At 51.7% G+C, this 16,706-nt stretch overlaps 1 protein-coding gene across 1 annotated transcript in view; it reads right to left on the reverse strand.

The window, feature by feature from the left end:
* The window catches only part of Myh7 (myosin heavy chain 7), a 22,941-nt gene extending 7,132 nt beyond the window's left edge, over positions 1–15,809 (reverse strand). The window contains exons 1-30 of the mRNA XM_029541337.1: positions 15,772–15,809; positions 14,708–14,745; positions 14,425–14,479; positions 13,831–14,039; positions 13,386–13,529; positions 13,052–13,208; positions 12,930–12,957; positions 12,313–12,421; positions 12,137–12,229; positions 11,963–12,026; positions 11,525–11,623; positions 11,198–11,301; positions 10,450–10,588; positions 10,239–10,357; positions 9,975–10,124; positions 9,497–9,667; positions 8,414–8,723; positions 8,066–8,133; positions 7,665–7,752; positions 6,950–7,067; positions 6,682–6,805; positions 6,269–6,405; positions 5,766–6,021; positions 4,799–5,041; positions 4,498–4,674; positions 3,402–3,547; positions 1,836–1,926; positions 734–1,123; positions 426–552; positions 142–260 (exon numbers count right to left, since the gene is read on the reverse strand). Coding sequence (XP_029397197.1) covers positions 142–260; positions 426–552; positions 734–1,123; positions 1,836–1,926; positions 3,402–3,547; positions 4,498–4,674; positions 4,799–5,041; positions 5,766–6,021; positions 6,269–6,405; positions 6,682–6,805; positions 6,950–7,067; positions 7,665–7,752; positions 8,066–8,133; positions 8,414–8,723; positions 9,497–9,667; positions 9,975–10,124; positions 10,239–10,357; positions 10,450–10,588; positions 11,198–11,301; positions 11,525–11,623; positions 11,963–12,026; positions 12,137–12,229; positions 12,313–12,421; positions 12,930–12,957; positions 13,052–13,208; positions 13,386–13,529; positions 13,831–14,031 — 3,972 coding nt within the window. The 5' untranslated portion in view covers positions 14,032–14,039; positions 14,425–14,479; positions 14,708–14,745; positions 15,772–15,809. The remainder of the gene's footprint in view (positions 1–141; positions 261–425; positions 553–733; positions 1,124–1,835; positions 1,927–3,401; positions 3,548–4,497; positions 4,675–4,798; positions 5,042–5,765; positions 6,022–6,268; positions 6,406–6,681; positions 6,806–6,949; positions 7,068–7,664; positions 7,753–8,065; positions 8,134–8,413; positions 8,724–9,496; positions 9,668–9,974; positions 10,125–10,238; positions 10,358–10,449; positions 10,589–11,197; positions 11,302–11,524; positions 11,624–11,962; positions 12,027–12,136; positions 12,230–12,312; positions 12,422–12,929; positions 12,958–13,051; positions 13,209–13,385; positions 13,530–13,830; positions 14,040–14,424; positions 14,480–14,707; positions 14,746–15,771) is intronic.
* Between the last annotated feature and the right edge of the window lie 897 nt (positions 15,810–16,706).

The following is a 16,706-nucleotide window of genomic DNA, read 5'->3' on the forward strand; positions in this document are numbered from 1 at the left end:
TTTTTTTTTTTTTTTTTTTTTTTTTACAGTTTGTAGTGAGTTGTGGACCAGATAAGCCTCACTCTTAGAGAAGAAAGAGCCCCACATTCTGGCCACTTGGTGCACTCTATGCTTGGGCCAGACTCCGAGTCCAGGCCTTACCTTGACCTCCTCCTCCAGTTGCCTCTTGAGGTCCTCCAGCTGCTGTGTATACGTGAGCTTGCCTCGGGTCAGCTGAGAGATCAGAGCCTCCTTCTCGTCCAGCTGCCGGGACAGCTCCCCTGGGGAGGCACCAAGGTACCTTCAGCCCCTCTCTACCCTCAACCCTGCCTCTAACCCTTAGGCTCCCTTCTCTGGAGAGGCTGTGGGCATATGAAGAGCATGTACACCCAAGGCCAGGATGACTCAGGAGGTTGGGGCCCATGGAGCTCCAGCCCTGGGCTCACCATTCTCTGTCTGCAGCTTGGCCCGCTGGCTGGTGAGGTCATTGACAGAACGCTGTGTCTCCTCAGCCTTGCTCCGGTGTTCATTCATCTGGTCTTCCAGGGTCCGGCACATCTTCTCCAGGTTAGCCTGAGAGAGGAAGGTGTTACAGAGTAGGTGCAGGAAGGAACTAAAATGGAGTAAGGATTGCAATTAAAGGGAAAACCACGGAAGGGAGGGAGGCAACCAGATGAGCAGTCAAGGAAGAAAGAGGATCGAAACCGGAAGCAGATGGAGGGGATTAGAGGAGGGAGCTGCTAAGAGGACCCACCTTGGCCTTGATGATCTGCTCCATGTTGGAGGTGACATCATCCAGCTCCAGCTTGAACTCACTCTTCTCTTTCTCCAGCTTCTGCTTCACCCGCTGAAGGTTGTCGATCTGCTCGCCCAGCTCCGCCACACTGTCGGCATGCTTCTTGCGCAGGGCTGCCGCCGTGGCCTCGTGCTGCAGCGTGGCCTCCTCCAGGTCCCGCCGCATCTTCTGGAACTCGGCCTCGCGCTTCTTGTTCATCTCTATCTGCACGGATGTGGCCCCGCCAGCCTCCTCCAGCCTCTCACTGATCTCCTCCAGCTCCCGGGACAGGTCAGAGCGCAGCTTCTCCACCTTGGCCCGGGCTGTGCGCTCGGCCTCCAGCTCCTCCTCCAGCTCCTCGATGCGTGCCTAGCCAGGGAAACAGAGGGTCAGACCTGCTTCCTGCACCCCTCCACTGAGGCCCATGCTCCAAGGCTCCTAAAGACCCCTGGCCTTTGAGAACAGCATGTAAGTTTGATGTGTTACTAGAGAGGTGGACATAGAAGGATTTGGGGACAAGTGTCTTGCACAGCCAAGTCAACTTTCCTTTAGGCTTGAGCATTGCTCGTTCTCTTTATTAGAAGGAAGCAGATCTCTTAGAGAAGGCACAACAACAACAACAACAGCAACAACAAAACCAATCTGTGTCTCATGGGTTTTTGCAAGCAATTTAGTGGGGGGAAGTAGCAAACGTGTAACTGAGAAAACCACACCTGTTTGATAAAATAGCTGAAGACCTAATTCAATGCCTGCTACAGAGGAAAGAACCGTAAAAGCTGAAGGGACCTAAAAGTCACCAGGTGACAGGGTGAGCATTGAGACTCAGAGGTCTGCAGTGATCTCTTGACTAGACAGACTGAGTTCTGCCCTCTAGACCTTTCCCCCTCCCACACTCTCTTCCTGTGTCTTCCTTGGATCATACAAGCCTCATCTAGGGATCCCCATAGGAAGCCTTGTTCACTTTATCTCCTTTCTCGGGCCCACAGTTCCTTGATGCAGGAGTAGCGTACCCTGGAGGGGGGGCCAGGGAAGCTGAGAGCCAGCCAGGGATGCCACGTCCAACTGGAGCCTCTAGCCTTACCTGAAGCTCTTTGAGCTTCTTCTGCAGCTGGCTGCCCAGGGCCTGCTCATCCTCAATCCTGGCATTGAGTGCATTTAATTCAAAGTCCTTCCTGTGGGGAAGAAACGGGGTGGAGTAGCAGGCCAGGCAGGCACCTGAATATCCACCAGAGATCGCAGACTATAAAACCAATAACATGCAGGCAGAAAAAAAAAACCCAAACCAAAACAAAAAAGCCCAAAACTTCCAAGAGTGATTTAGGATGCCCAAAGGCTAACACCTGCTGTTGGGTTCAGGTCCAGGAAGAATTAATGAAAAGTCCTACAGCAAGGTAGTGGGGTAGGGCTGTCCCTCTCTCTTTTAAAAATTTATTTATTTAATGTATGAGTGTACACTGTCGATGTCCTCATACACACCAGAAGAGGACATCAGATCCCATTACAGATGGTTGTGAGCCACCACCATGTGGTTGCTGGGATTTGAACTCAGGACCTCTGGAAGAGCAGTCAGTGCTCTTAACCTCTGAGCTGCAGTCAGTGCTCTTAACCTCCGAGCTGTCTCTCCAGCCCAGGCTTTCCCCTCTTATCCCAAGTTTTCTCTTTGGTGCTGGTGGCCTTTACCTTGTCACTGTTAGCTTAGGCGACTCAGTTGCCTCTTTTTTTTTTTTTTTTATTGGTGTATGTTCACTGTGCATAGTGCTGGGATCACAAGGATAGTTTCTCACACCAGGCCATGCGCCTTCATCCTGCTCACTTCCCTCTCCACTCCTTAACCTTTCTGAGCCTTAGCTGTCTCTTTGGTAAGGTAGGATGACGGACACCATCTTTGTGAGGATGCTGAGGAGGGCAGTTGGGATTACTGCTCTCCCAGAAGAAGCAAGATCAATTCTCAGCACTCACACCATGAGCACAACTGCCTCATAGGCCAGCTCCAGGGGGTCTGGTGCTCTCTTCCAGCTTCTGTGAGTACACACACAAACACACACACACACACGTACACACACACACACACATACATGCACACGCACGTGCACACACACACAGTTAAAAATATAAAAAAGAAAGTTCATTCATTCATTCATTCAACAAACTCTGGGCCTAGGACAGTGTGAACACTCCTATGCAAATACAAGTTGAAACACTATAAGAGCCTCAAATATCAAAATACGTTTTTACAACTCACTATTCACCAAGTCTGTATGCACACCTTTGGGAAGGACTTGCAATAAAGACTAGAACTAGAATCTACCTAGAAAAAAGAAATGACCCAGCCCCTTCATTCTTTGAACAGCAGAGTAATTCCTTTGAAATTCTGTGTAGCCTTCCTCTCTCTCTGACTGAGTGCTCACAAAGGAAGCAAGCTTCTATTTTCACCTCTCCTAAGGGCCTAGCGGGGACAAGGTGCTTGAGAGATCCAAGCAAGACTTCTTGCTAGGGAGGACCATGGGACCTGATGTGTGGGTTAGGGAGCCTTTGCCCCCAGTTTGAGCACCCGTTGCCTCTTAGGATGGCCCTTGCTTGGGTCAGCTTGTACTGTGATAAGCTGAGCTGGGCTGGATAAAGGTCCTGGCGATATGGAACACGGTACTTTTTGAGTCGCTCATCCAATTGCTGCTTGTCATTCTCCAGGTCCATGATGCTCTCCTGGGTCAGTTTCAGGTCACCTTCCAGCTTCCTCTTTGCTCGCTCTAGGTCCATGCGCACCTTCTTCTCCTGCTCCAGGGATCCCTCCAGCTGGCAGAGAGAAGGGCCGGCCATGAACCACAAGGTAGGACATCCTGACCTGAGTCTTGTTCATCTATATTTTGGTAATCCTTAGAGAATCCAGGACTTTGGACACATCCCTAGAAAGGACCAATGTTCCCAGGGAACCACGAGAATGTCTAGACTGAAAGGTTTGCTCAGTAGATTATTTTGTGAATGAATGAATGTGGGATAAGATTCCAAAGCCATAATCATTCATTCAGCATCCTGTAAGTACCTACGGGTTCCAGGCTCTGTGCAGGGGACTGGAGACACAAAACTGAGTAAACTCATGTGCCCATCTGAGGGGAGCTCTTAGTCCTGCGACTGAGACAGACACCGAGTTACTAGGGCAGAATAGCAAGGGAGTCAATGGACAGATACACATTTGAGGGAACAACGGTCATTCGGGATCAGACTCTGCAAAGATTCCCCTCAAAGAGTCTAACAATTTACCAAAGAGGTATACAGTGTTCTTATGAGATGAACCTTTAAACCCTGGGGTCAAAGAGCTATGTGGGTTTACATTTTTAACTTTAACAAAAAGCCAGCTCAGGCTGGGCGTGGTGGCGCATGCCTTAAATCCCAGCACTCAGGAGGCAGAGGCAGGAAGATCTCTGTGAGTTTGGGGCCAGCATTGTGTACAGAATGAATTCCAGGAAAACCAGGGCTACACAGAGAAACTCTGTCTTGAAAACACAAAACCAAACCAAACCAAACCAAAAAAAAACCTACCCCTGTTCTTGATGAGCGAGATTAGATACATTTTTTGAAGTCGATAATCCGCATGCTTTCTACCCCCTAGTTTTATTCTGGGGAGATGTCAATAGACTAAAGACTTTCCAGTGCCCCAACACCTCCACCCAACACAGCTGTTTACACATACCTCTCAACACAGAAAGACACGCTACATCTAAGCCCATTATGCCCAGTCTGCTTACATCATCCACTTGCTGCTCCAGCTTGACCTTGGCCTTGGTCAGGGTATTGACCTTGTCTTCCTCAGCCTGCAGGTCATCCAGAGCCTGCTGGTGGGCCTCTTGCAGAGCTTTCTTCTCCTTTGTCAGCTTGACAATGATCTCGTCCAGCCCAGCCATCTCCTCTGTCAGGTTTTTCACCTGCCAAACACAAATCCCACATTCCCTTTAAGTCAAAGGACACCATCCTGGGGACACCTAGAGGAGCCTCCATGCTACGGTGAGGAGCATGCTGTGGTTTGGAACCCGAGCGAGCCGGCCTCACCTTGTTCTCTGTTGCATGCTTTTCCTTCTCCACCTTGGCCAGCGTCAGCTCCAGGTCATCAATATCCCGCTTGAGCTCTGAGCACTCATCTTCCAGCTTGCGCTTCTTGGCGGTGAGCTCGGCGTTCATCTCCTCCTCGTCCTCCAGCCTCTCGGTCATCTCCTTCACCTTGGCCTCCAGCTGGATCTTGTTCTTGATCAGCTGGTCACAGCGCTCCTCTGCATCCGCCAAGTTGTCTTGTTCCTGGGGGGCAAGGAACAGAAAGGGAGGCTGGTCAAAGAGGAGAGGTGCTTGTCCTCACAGGTGGAGGGATGAGGTGCAATAGCCAGATAGGAGAGGGAGCCCGGCTTCTTAGCATCTGAGAAGAGCCTCGGGAAGCTATGGAGGCAGGTTTAGGGTGGTCTGGTTTGGGAGCACTGGGGAGAGGTGCAGAGGAGGGAACTCAAAGTCTCCACGTGGCCTTCCTTGTTTTAAGGAACTGCATTTGCTGATGTTACACCCTGCGAATTTTAACCTATGAGACAGGCAGGTGGCTTCTGTCTAAAATGAAGAAATTTTCTCTCTCTCTCTCTCTCTCTCTCTCTCTCTCTCTCTCTCTCTCTCTGAGTGTCTCTCTGTGTGTGTGTGTGTATGCATGTATATTTTTTAGACAGGATCTCTTACAGCCCAGGATGGCCTTGCACTCACTCTATAGCCAGTGCTAACCTTGAACTCCTGATTCTCCTGCCTCCACCTCCCAAGAGCTGGAATAACAGAGGTGCGCTACCATATATGCCTGAGCCTGCTGTATTTAAAAGGGGATTCTTTTTTATCTTTTCTCCTTCTGAGGAGGTCTTCGAAAGTGAGGTACCAGAATCCTCAGCCTGTGAGCGACAAGATCTTATGCTCCTAGGTAGAGAGAGGTGTGGGATTGTGGGGAGAATGACAGAAGCACAGGGGGAGGAGCACAATGGCCATGTGGCCTCACCGCCTGCACTTGGAGCTGCAGGTCATTCTTCTCCTGCAGCAGGGACACCATCTTCTCCTCCAGCTCCTTGCGGCGAGCCTCAGACTTCTCTAGTGCATCTTTGACTCGCCCAAACTCCTCCTTCATGGTGGCCATCTCCTTCTCTGTCTCTGCGCTCTTCAGCAGTGGCTTGATCTTGAAGTAGAGCTTCATCCATGGCCAATTCTTGACCCCCATGAAGGCCCGAATGTTCCACTGGATAATCAACAGGGAGTCTCTGCAGGCAGGATGAGGAAAGTGATATGGAGTTTCCCATCTGAGGCCCTTACTCCTAGATAAATCCACCTTTCCTTCATTGACCTTGCCCTTCCCGAGGTCTTCAAAAGCTAAGGACAGCTTGTGTCCATAAGATTCCCTCCTAATGATTTCTTCCTGCTGGGCTCCCTGAAGTCTCTCTCTTGACTCTCTCACTGAATCAGCCTGAACCTCGGGAGGGCTAGGAATCTCCTTTAAAGACCTCTCACCTGCGCTCCAGCAGCTTCTTGAACTCCATTCTGGAGAGCACACCTCGGGACTGGGCCTGGATTCTGGTGATGATGCGGCTCAGCCTCTCATCACGCATCTCCTCCAGCAGCCCCAGCAGCCCTGCCTTGAAGAACACCTGCAGGGAAGACGTGTGTGTGTGTGTTAGGCACGACTAGGATGGGGCATGAGGGCAGACATGGTGGGCATTTGGGGACAACTGAGGGGAGAACTGGAGGAAGGATGCCATTGGTGGCTTGAGATGGGATGGGAAAGTGGTTCTGGGAGCAGAGAGCTAGCTCGTGATGCAGAGATAGCCTTTAAGATGAGATAAGGTAAGAGGGTGGGAGGGAAAGATGAAGAACCAAAGGAAAAGAATTTATCTTTAACTGATTCGTCTCTTCCTTTTCCTCACCTTGGTGTGACCAAACTTGTACTGGTTGTGGTCAATGTCCAGGGAGCCCAGCAGTTTCTCAGCCCCTTTCCTGCTATCAATGAATTGCCCCTCAGGGATGGCTGCTGGGTTCAGGATGCGATACCTTGGGAGGGAAGTTCCCAGAGTCATTTGCATTCTGTGGGGTCTGCTCTGCCTATAGAATTCCAGGGCCACCACAGACCCCCCCCCACACACTCCCACAAATGGAGCCCACCCCTGGCTCCCTGAGCCCTGGGACACCCCTTACCTCTGCCGGAAGTCCCCGTAGAGAATGCGGTTGGGGAAGCCCTTCCTGCAAATACGGATACCCTCCAGCACGCCATTGCATCGCAGCTGGTGCATGACCAGGGGGTTGTCCATCACCCCTAGGGCAGCAGGGAGGAGAGTTATGATTGGGAGTGTGTTGGACTAACACCAATCCTCCGGGTTTTCATCCTGGCCCTGGCACGTACTATCCACTTACTTCAGCGAGGCAGTCAGCCAATAGCAATTTTTCATGTGTTTCATTTCCCCCTTAGCCACACTTCTAACAGCAATCAAAATATTCTCTCATCTATTATTTTGTATAATTTATACTTATTATCATGGGTGGTTTCAGGACAGATGTATCTCTTATTCCATGTGAATGGGCTAAGAGACTGAATGTCTTGCAGGTCACTGAGCTCACTGAAATCTGAGCCAGGCTCTGAACCCGGGATTTCTGATATTTTGTTTCCAATGTTTACGAACAAATAGACATTGCTTAGATGTCTCATTCAGGGCTGGAAGTCACTCATGAGGTGATTCCCATAGAAATGCCTTACATATTACTCTGCGGTACATTCTCAACATAGGGTAATGTGGGTGGGGTGGTCCAGGAGAAGAATGTGACTTGGAAACCAGCATGAGTTGGAGATTACTCAAGGTTCAGTCTCTGAGACAGTGTGTGTTCAGAGTGGGAGAGTGTAAGTCCGTGGGCTCACCTGGGGACTTTGTCTCATTGGGGATGATGCAGCGTACAAAGTGAGGGTGCGTGGAGCGCAAGTTTGTCATAAGTTTGTTCAGATTCTCCTGTGGCAGAAAAAGAGGATGAAATAAAGAGCAAGGAAGGAGGAGTCATAGGAAGCGAAGAGGAGGAAAAGGAAAAGAGGACGGGGAGCGAGGAGACAGAAGGATGCTGGAGAAGACGCAGGTGGAGAGGTTGGCGAAGGTGAGAAGTGAAGAGGGGTGAGGTGGGCACAAGATTAGAGGCTGGGAGATGAAGAAATACAGGAGCATGGGAAAGGCCAAGGTGAACCCAGAAGAGCTGGTATTGGGAGGAGCTGGGGCTGAGGGACCAGAATGAATGGGGAACATGGTAGGCTGGGGCTGGGCACACACTCACTCTGTGCAGAGCAGACACAGTCTGAAAGGATGAGCCTTTCTTTGCCTTGCCTTTGCCTTTGTCTGCCGCTGTGGGAAAGGAAGCCAGGAAAGGGTAATTATTAGACTCATAAAGAGGCACAGAGTGGGGGGCAGAGACCTATAGCCTCTCTTCACATTTTGTCTTTCCTGGCCACCAGACAAGGGTTTTCAATATGGCGGCTTCAGTGCCTCTGCCCAGGTCTATCTCACTGAGTCTATTCTGTACATCTCGGGGTGTGCCGTGAAAGGGAAGGGGTGAAATTTCACAATCAATGTGCCTCAGAACTGTGGTGTAAACCTTAGAGCGCTAATGCCCCAGGGTACTTACGGGCATCAGCTCCAGCATAGTTGGCAAACAGATTGCTGAGCAGCTTGAGGGAGGACTTCTGGTACAAACCCACCACCGTCTCATTGAGTGGGTCCTTGTTCTTCTGTAGCCAGCCCAGGATATTGTAGTCCACGGTGCCAGCATAGTGGACCAAGGAGAAGTGGGCTTCCTGCTTCCCCTTGACATTGCGAGGCTTCTGGAAGTTGTTGGACTTGCCCAGGTGGTTGTCGTACAGCTTGGCCTTGAAGGTCATGTCTGAGGCCTTGGGGAACATGCATTCCTCCTCCAGGATGGACATGATGCCCATGGGCTGAGAGTGTAGAGAGAGAATCATTGAGTAAGCTTCACTCGGTCGAGATATTCTTCTGTATGTCGGTATTTACCCAGACATGTCTGTAGGGCATGAGGAGACCAGGCTCAGCCCAAGGATAGCCACTGTCTACCGTGTGACACCTGCCACGCTTTCCACGAGTGGGGATTTTTGTTGATGTCAGAGGGACTTTTTTTCTCTCTCAAATCTGAGTTTGTGGCTGCTTCTGATGTCTCTATCATTCTCCACCACCCAGATCCCTGTGATGCTGAATTTAAAAATAAGTACACTAGCCAGGTGGTGATGGCACACACCTTTAATCCCAGCACTCAGGAGGCAGAGGCAGGCACATCTCTGAGTTCGAAGCTATCCTGGACTAGATAGCCAGTTCCAGGACAGCCAGGGCTACACAGAGGAAGCTTGTCTTGAAAAACCAAAACCAAAACCAAACCAAAAAACGAAAACCACTTTTATACACCCCCCCCATACCATTGTCCCCTTTCATGATCCTTAGATGTGTGCAACCCAGAGCCAGTGGTGGGGAAGCCCAGCTTCTAGATGCCCATCTTTCACATGTCCAGTCTCAAGCCCCTGGAACAGAGCTATCAGCACTGTCATGGATATTCTAAGCAATACAGAACTCTGGAAAATAGAGTCCCACTTCTGATAGACTGAACTCCTCAGAAGGGAGGTGAGCCATCACTTTATCTAGAATTCTGAAGTGTTCATGTAAGGTGCAGGGGGAAGGCTCAGAGGGTGGAGACGGGGCTCACCTTCTCAATGAGGTCGATGCAGGCCTGCAGGTCCATGCCGAAGTCAATGAAGGTCCACTCAATGCCCTCCTTCTTGTACTCCTCCTGCTCCAGCACGAACATGTGGTGGTTGAAGAACTGCTGCAACTTCTCATTGGTGAAGTTAATGCATAGCTGCTCAAAGCTGTTGAACTGCAGGGGGGCAAGGCAGCCAGTCAGGCAGGCCTACTGAGGGTCTGAGTGGCCAGCAGGGTGGGTCAGCCTAGGACTGTGCCACACACCTGCCCAAGCCTGGCACAGGCATGGCTGGTCCCCCCCACCCCCCAGGTCATGGCAGGGAAGGGAGGGCTTCTCCTGAGGGCAGGGAAAGTGATTGGCTCTAATGGGTCCCCACTGCTATCCCGTGCCTGGCCCATGGCTGGTCCTCCACACATGACTGATGGTCTGAGTGGGTGGGTGAGGAACACATGGTGTCCCAGGCCAGGGCTCCCAGACTCACATCAAAGATCTCAAAGCCGGCGATGTCCAGGACACCTATGAAGTACTGGCGCGGCTGCTTGGTCTCCAGGGTTGCATTGATGCGTGTCACCATCCAGTTGAACATCTTCTCGTACACTGACTTGGCCAGTGCCCCAATGGCGTACGACACCTGCAGGGTAGAAACCTGAGTGAGATGCACTCCTGGGAAGGATTTGTTTGAAAGCCCATATCCCACCATGCTGTGATCTCTCGGCCATTCATTTATCATCCAATGACAACCCACCTGCTGGACATTCTGCCCCTTGGTGACGTACTCGTTGCCCACTTTGACTCTAGGGTGGCACAGCCCCTTGAGCAGGTCAGCTGAGTTCAGCCCCATGAGGTAGGCTGATTTGTCAGCCTCTGGAAGGAAAGAGCAGGTGAGGAAGTTAGTATGTGGATACTCGTTCTGCAGATGTGGCCCTCGGTGACTCCACAGCTTTCTTCCTTCTCACCTTCAGTGCCGTCTGGTTCTGCCTGCTCCTCCCTCTGCTTCTGTTTGAACTTCATGTTTCCAAAGTGCATGATGGCGCCTGTCAGCTTGTAAATGGAGTTTTTCTCTTCTGGAGTGAAGCCCAGTACATCAAAGGCGCTCTGGAAGCAGCCCCCATATCAGTGAAGCCCAGAAAAGGAAGTGTGACCAGTTAATGAGACCCACACATGCTGGAGAGAGAACCTGAATTTGTTACTCCTCCCTGTAAAGTATGAGATTCCTAGAAGCAGAGAGGGACTCCAAAACACAGTCAGACATTACAAGATCGGGGTTCTGCCTTATCACCGTCCTCTATGAATGGTCATAGCTGTTCTCTGTAGCTGCTGTGGGCTCCCTGCCTGTGTCCCCAGATCTTTCCCTGCTTAGGTTTTCGAACCCTGTGTATCTCTCCTCTGCTCAACAGCTCACGTCAGCCCCCAGGGTCTGTAGAGCCCTCCCTCCTGAGAGTAGTGTGGTTTTGTTTTCGCCCTTTCCTGTCTCTGTCCATGGTTCTCAGCACACTGTGGTTTGACAACACCAAACACTGGCTACTCTCCTGCTTTATAGCATGTGTCTTAGCGTACCCTGTTCACAGGGTGCATTGTAGCTCTCCAGGGGGTTTGTACCGCTTAAAAAAAAAATCAGATATCCAGTATCTTGGCTCTGTTCCTAAGCTGGCACCACGTGCCACGACCAAGTGTCTGCCCGTGGCTGAGAACTAGCATACTTACATCTGTGGCCATGAGCTCTTCAGAGTCATCAATGGAGGCCACAGTCGTCTCTCCTTGGGAGATGAACGCATAATCGTAGGGGTTGTTGGTGATCAGCAGCATGTCTACAAGTGGAAGGAATGTGGTTCGGGTGTGCCACAGCCCCTGGCTATCCTGGGGGCTGCTGGCTATAGCAAACAGGTCAAGGGAGAGGCTCAGATAGGGCTTGAGTTGGCCCCCAAGATTGAACCTAGCAGTATCATAGGGCCTAAGGCATACTGCCTGAACCCAGCCTTAAGCAGAGAGGACCAGGTTGCCATGGAAATAGCTGGTCTCAGTCTGACTCACCTAGAAGCTCAGGCTTTTTATTAGACAGGATTTGGTAGAAAATGTGATAATCTCTTTCTGCTTTCAGCTGGAAAATAACCCTGGATTTTTCCAGAAGGTCTGTGAACAGGCAGATAGGAGAGGAATGAGGTTAGAATGTAGATACAAAGATGTCAAGGGAAAGGGATGGGGACCGTTACAAGCAAAGGACAGAGGGAGAGACCAGTGTATGGATACAGAGGTCACACATGAAGATGGAAGCAGAGACCCAGAAGGGAAGAAAGCATCTTAGAGAGAAACCCCAAAGAAACATGGACTGGGAGCAGACAGGAAAAGCCAGAGAAGGCCAGAGGTAGAGACAGAAAGAATAAGTGCATGCTGCGGGAAGAGAAGGCGATCAGGCCGTAGAACCAGGATGGGCTCAGCCTACATAAACCCCAGCAAATTCACGGAACTTACAGGTCTCTATGTCTGCAGATGCCAACTTTCCTGTTGCCCCAAAATGGATTCGGATGAATTTCCCCTGAAGAGATGGATGGGAGAGAGCAGCAGTGAGCCTGGGAAAGGCTCACATTTGAGGCCGTCCTCCGAAAGCCAGCACAAGTCCCAAGTTCAAGGTGGGGTACCACTCACAAAGCGGGAGGAGTTGTCATTCCGAACTGTCTTGGCGTTGCCAAAGGCTTCCAGGGCAGGGTTGGCTTGGATGATTTGGTCTTCCAGGGTGCCCTGGAAGGGGTCAAGAAGGATGGGGTGTGAAGGCTGCCTACTTGTTTTCTGTAATGCAAGCCCTTAGGTGACAGCAGGCCTACCTTGCCTGGGGTCTGGTCCTTCTTGCTGCGGTCCCCAATGGCGGCAATGACAGCAAAATATTGGATGACCCTCTTAGTGTTGACAGTCTTCCCAGCTCCGGATTCTCCGCTGTCGTGACAAGCACAGGCTTAATAGGCAGTAAAGACGCGGGTTAAGACCCACAGGCCTCAAGTGAGGGAGAGCACCTATCCTAATGGAGAGGAGGTGCTCTGATCAGGAAGTTGTTAGGGACTGGGACATAGGATCAGGTTAACCAGCAGGAAGATGGTGCCACAGAGGACAAGGAGAGGAGAGGGCTGTTTGGGAAGAGTAAGTGGGGAGGAGAGAAAAGGTTTCTGAAGTGAAAGATAAGGAAAATGAAGGAAGGCAATACATGGGCTTTTCCAAAATGAGCTTATACATGAATGAAGAGTTAGAGGGAAATGGGTGAGGAAGCAAAAGGAGAAAACAAGAGGAAGATGGAAAACAGAAAGAGAGAGAGGCACAAAGAGTTGGAGCAAAGATGGAGAAAGAGATGGGCATGTGGGTGGAGAGAAAGAGGGCCAGAGGTGCATGCAAAGGACGCTGGGTGCTCCCCAGGGGATTCTGGGATCAGGGATTTTGGAGCTATGCTCACGTGATGAGGATGGATTGGTTCTCCCGGTCTGGAAGAGAGAGGGGGAGAGGCGATGGGTTGAGGGATGCGAGTCCAGGTGAGAATTCAGGTTGAGGGGACCCAGGTCAGGGCACCAGGCTTACCTGTCAGCATGTACTGATAGGCATTGTCAGAGATGGAGAAGATGTGAGGAGGGGCCTCGCTCCTCTTCTTGCCCCGGTAGGCGGCCACCACTTCTGCATTGTACACTGGCAGCCACTTGTAGGGGTTGACGGTGACGCAGAAGAGGCCTGAGTAGGTCTGAGGGTGAGGAAGAGGACGTGAGGGGTGGTTGTCAGAATTGGAGAAAGACCCCAGGAGACAACGGAAGCAAAGGGCGAAGCTCAGGATCATTCCGGTGTTATAACCGCGCCAAGGGAGCAGGGGCTGGTGCAGAGTGCCGTGCTCCCTGGGCACAGAGACCGGCGCTGTACTCACATAGATCATCCAGGAAGCGTAGCGCTCCTTGAGGTTGTACAGCACAGCCGGCTCGTGCAGGAAGGTCAGCATGGCCATGTCCTCGATCTTGTCGAACTTGGGTGGGTTCTGCTGCATCACCTGGTCCTCCTTCACGGTCACCGTCTGGAACAGCCCACGGAGGCCGTCATGTCAACCTGTGTCTGCCCTGCTCTATCAGCATGAGGGCAGCACGGCAAGGTATGGAGTTGGGGGTGGGGGTGGGGGGAATGGTGTATAGCCGAGTAGAGACTGGAGTTAGATGTTGGGGGTAAGGAGACTTTTGGGAGAGTTTGGACCCCCTATCCTACCCAAAGGACGAGAAGCTCGGGGGTCCTCAGGTGTGCATGCCTGTCCCCTTTCTGGGCACCCCAGGTGTGGGGCTCTCTTGAGTGCCCCACACACACACACCAGTACCTACACCTACCTTGCCATTCTCTGTCTCAGCGGTGACTTTGCCACCCTCTCGAGACACGATCTTGGCCTTGACAAACTCTTCTTTGTCATCAGGCACAAAAACATCTTTCTTGAGGTCAAAGGGCCTGGTCTGCGCCTCCAGCCTCTCCTTCTCAGACTTCCGCAGGAAGGGGGCTGCGGCCCCAAATGCAGCCATCTCTGCGTCCGCCATGGCTGAGCCTGGGGTGAGGAGCAGCCGTTACCTATACGCCTTCCCCCACCTCAGGCTCTCCCGCTCTGTGGCAGCTCTCAGGAGTTTACCCTTCTTCAAGCTCACCCCTAAACCAGAGAGCAGCTGACAACTGTGCCAGGCGAAGGGGGCAGCTTTGCTTTCGTTCACTTGGGGCACTCTTTGGGTGTGTCCTGACCACCTTGCAGGGACAGACCTCTGCATCAATCTCTGACTGTCAACAGGCCCTGCCCCTCACTGGCCCTGGGTATGAAGCTTCTGGAAACCAGGTCGTTGTCTCCGAGCGGCAGAAAGGAGCCTGCCAGGCTTGCTTTGGGCTTTAACTATGTGCAGTTTTACCAGATCTCCCAACATTTGGACTTCAACTTTTCTCACCTTGGATTCTCAAACGTGTCTAGTGATAGAGAGGTAGGCCAGGCCTGTAGGGGAGCTGGAGAAAAGGAAGAGACGGTGTCAGGACAGGCTGTGGCCCAGCCTGGCTTCTGGCACCTCCCTCCTGTCTGGCTCTGCTCTTTAGCACACGGAAGAGTGATTAGCAGCGCTGGTCAGCCTTTCTGGTCACTGTCATCCTTGCTTTTCAAGCTCTATCTCCTTTCTCCCACAGACTAACAACCTCCGAGCCCCAGTCCTCCACCCTTCGGGGCTGTTCTACCCTTACCTGTACTCGTCTGCTGGGGCTTCCTTTCTCTGAGCCACCTACAAAACAACAACAATGGTCACATTTGTCCAGACAATGCACTCTTACTGTCCTTGGGCACACGAGGAAGTCGAGGCTGAAGCCTAACTTTTCTCAGAGCACAGGACAAGTAGCAGAGTCCAGACTTCAGACCCGAGCCTCATGATTCCAACCGCCCTCCTATGACCTTCGCGCACCCCAGCTTCCCCTGCACACGCCCTGATGACTATGCATGCCTTCTGCTTGTGCACACACTTGACATGAACGTAAACTTCCTTCCACCCTCAGCACGCATGCTCCCCACAGTGTTCATGTGCAAACCACTCAGCACATAGGCAGGCTCCTGTGGCTGCATGTTCTTCAGCACACGAAGACCAGAGCCACCCACACCTGCATGCTTGTGAGCTGCTGTTTCAGAGACTACACTCAGGGTCATATCCTACATAGTACAGCCAGACACTTCCCCAAACATAGACAGGCTCTAGTGTTCACAGAACTGGCTTCCTTAAAAATTATTCTCAGCTGGGCGTGGTGGCGCATGCCTTTAATCCCAGCACTTGGGAGGCAGAGGCAGGCGGATTTCTGAGTTGAGGCCAGCCTGGTCTACAAAGTGAGTTCCAGGACAGCCAGGGCTATACAGAGAAACCCTGTCTTGACAAACCAAAAAAAAAAAAAAAAAAAAAAAGAATTATTCTCCATCATTCTGTCCCTCTTCCCCCCAAAATGACTGTAACCAGGCATGAGGTACCTTATGTAATAAAATATAAGATATGTGTGCTTGTACTTGCACACGCACACATGCACGCACATGCTCACACACTGCTACTGCAGTCTGGACCATATACACATATAGATATCCACACAGCCCCTTGGAACACTTGGGCTCCCACATTCCTACGGCACAAGCATGCGTATTTAGATCTGCACAGAAGTGTTCAATAATAACCTGGTACTACATGCCAGAAGCCCGCTGCTATTCTAGAAGAATCACTTCCTGAACCTGGAGCCCCTTATCCCAGAGGGAGGTCTCCAGTTCCCACTCCTACCTGAGGGTAGCAAGTAAAGAAACAGCAGGAGAACGCTCAGAGCCAGACCTGGTCTCAGGGGCTGTATATATGGGGCAGCAGAGTGCCCCATCCCCCACCCGCACCCAGTCCCTAGCCAGATTTAGAAAGGGCTGTTGTCACTAAAAGCATTTCCCCCCAACTCTCCCCCCCTTCCCTTGTCCAAACAGTACTCCCCCCTCCTTCTCCCCCAGCTAGGAAACAATTGGAAGTGGTCCTCATTGTTGTGGCATGGCATGTTCAGGGTCTGAGTTCCAGGGGGTGGGGCGGCTCAAAGTGAAGCAAAAATATCTCTAACATTCCACGGCTCTCTAGAGAGTAAGCTGACCACGACCACCACGACCTCAAGCTAGCAGGGCCCTGGCTGGCCTGCAAGAGGGTCCTGCTGACCCTGGCACTGCCACCCCCTTAGAAGCCTTGCCCCCAGTGCTAGCCTGGCCCCATTTCCAGTAGCCTCCCCACTCTCCTGGCTTGAGTCCTGTGTCTGTCCGAGGTGGGAAGGGGTTGGATCACAGCAGCAGAGAGGGGCAGGGCAGAGTTGGGGGCATGGCCCTGGTATGGTGGTTGGATTGGAGCAGATAGAAGGTAGGTTCCTGTTAGGAGCAGAGAGTTTAGACACAGGAACTCTGGCTCACACACTGCTTTCCTTGGGCCAGCAGGCAGTGTGTCTCTGGGATCATTGCGCTTCAGAGCCAGGCAGATCTTTAGTGATCCATTTAAGTGCTTTGCTTTAGGGGGGTGGGGATGCTTCCTCTAAGATTACACAGCTTCGGGGAAGCAAAAGTGGGGAACCTCAGCAGACAGGAAGTTGATCCCAGTCGGGGGAGGAGGGCTAGGGATTCCAAGGAAGTAACGCCAAAGCTGTGTGTGGAGGAGGACCAGTTGCCTGATGGTCCTGCTTTAGAGCCCTTTCCTGT

This window comes from Mus pahari, chromosome 8 (assembly GCF_900095145.1).
Source record: "Mus pahari chromosome 8, PAHARI_EIJ_v1.1, whole genome shotgun sequence".
Lineage (NCBI taxonomy): Eukaryota > Metazoa > Chordata > Mammalia > Rodentia > Muridae > Mus > Mus pahari.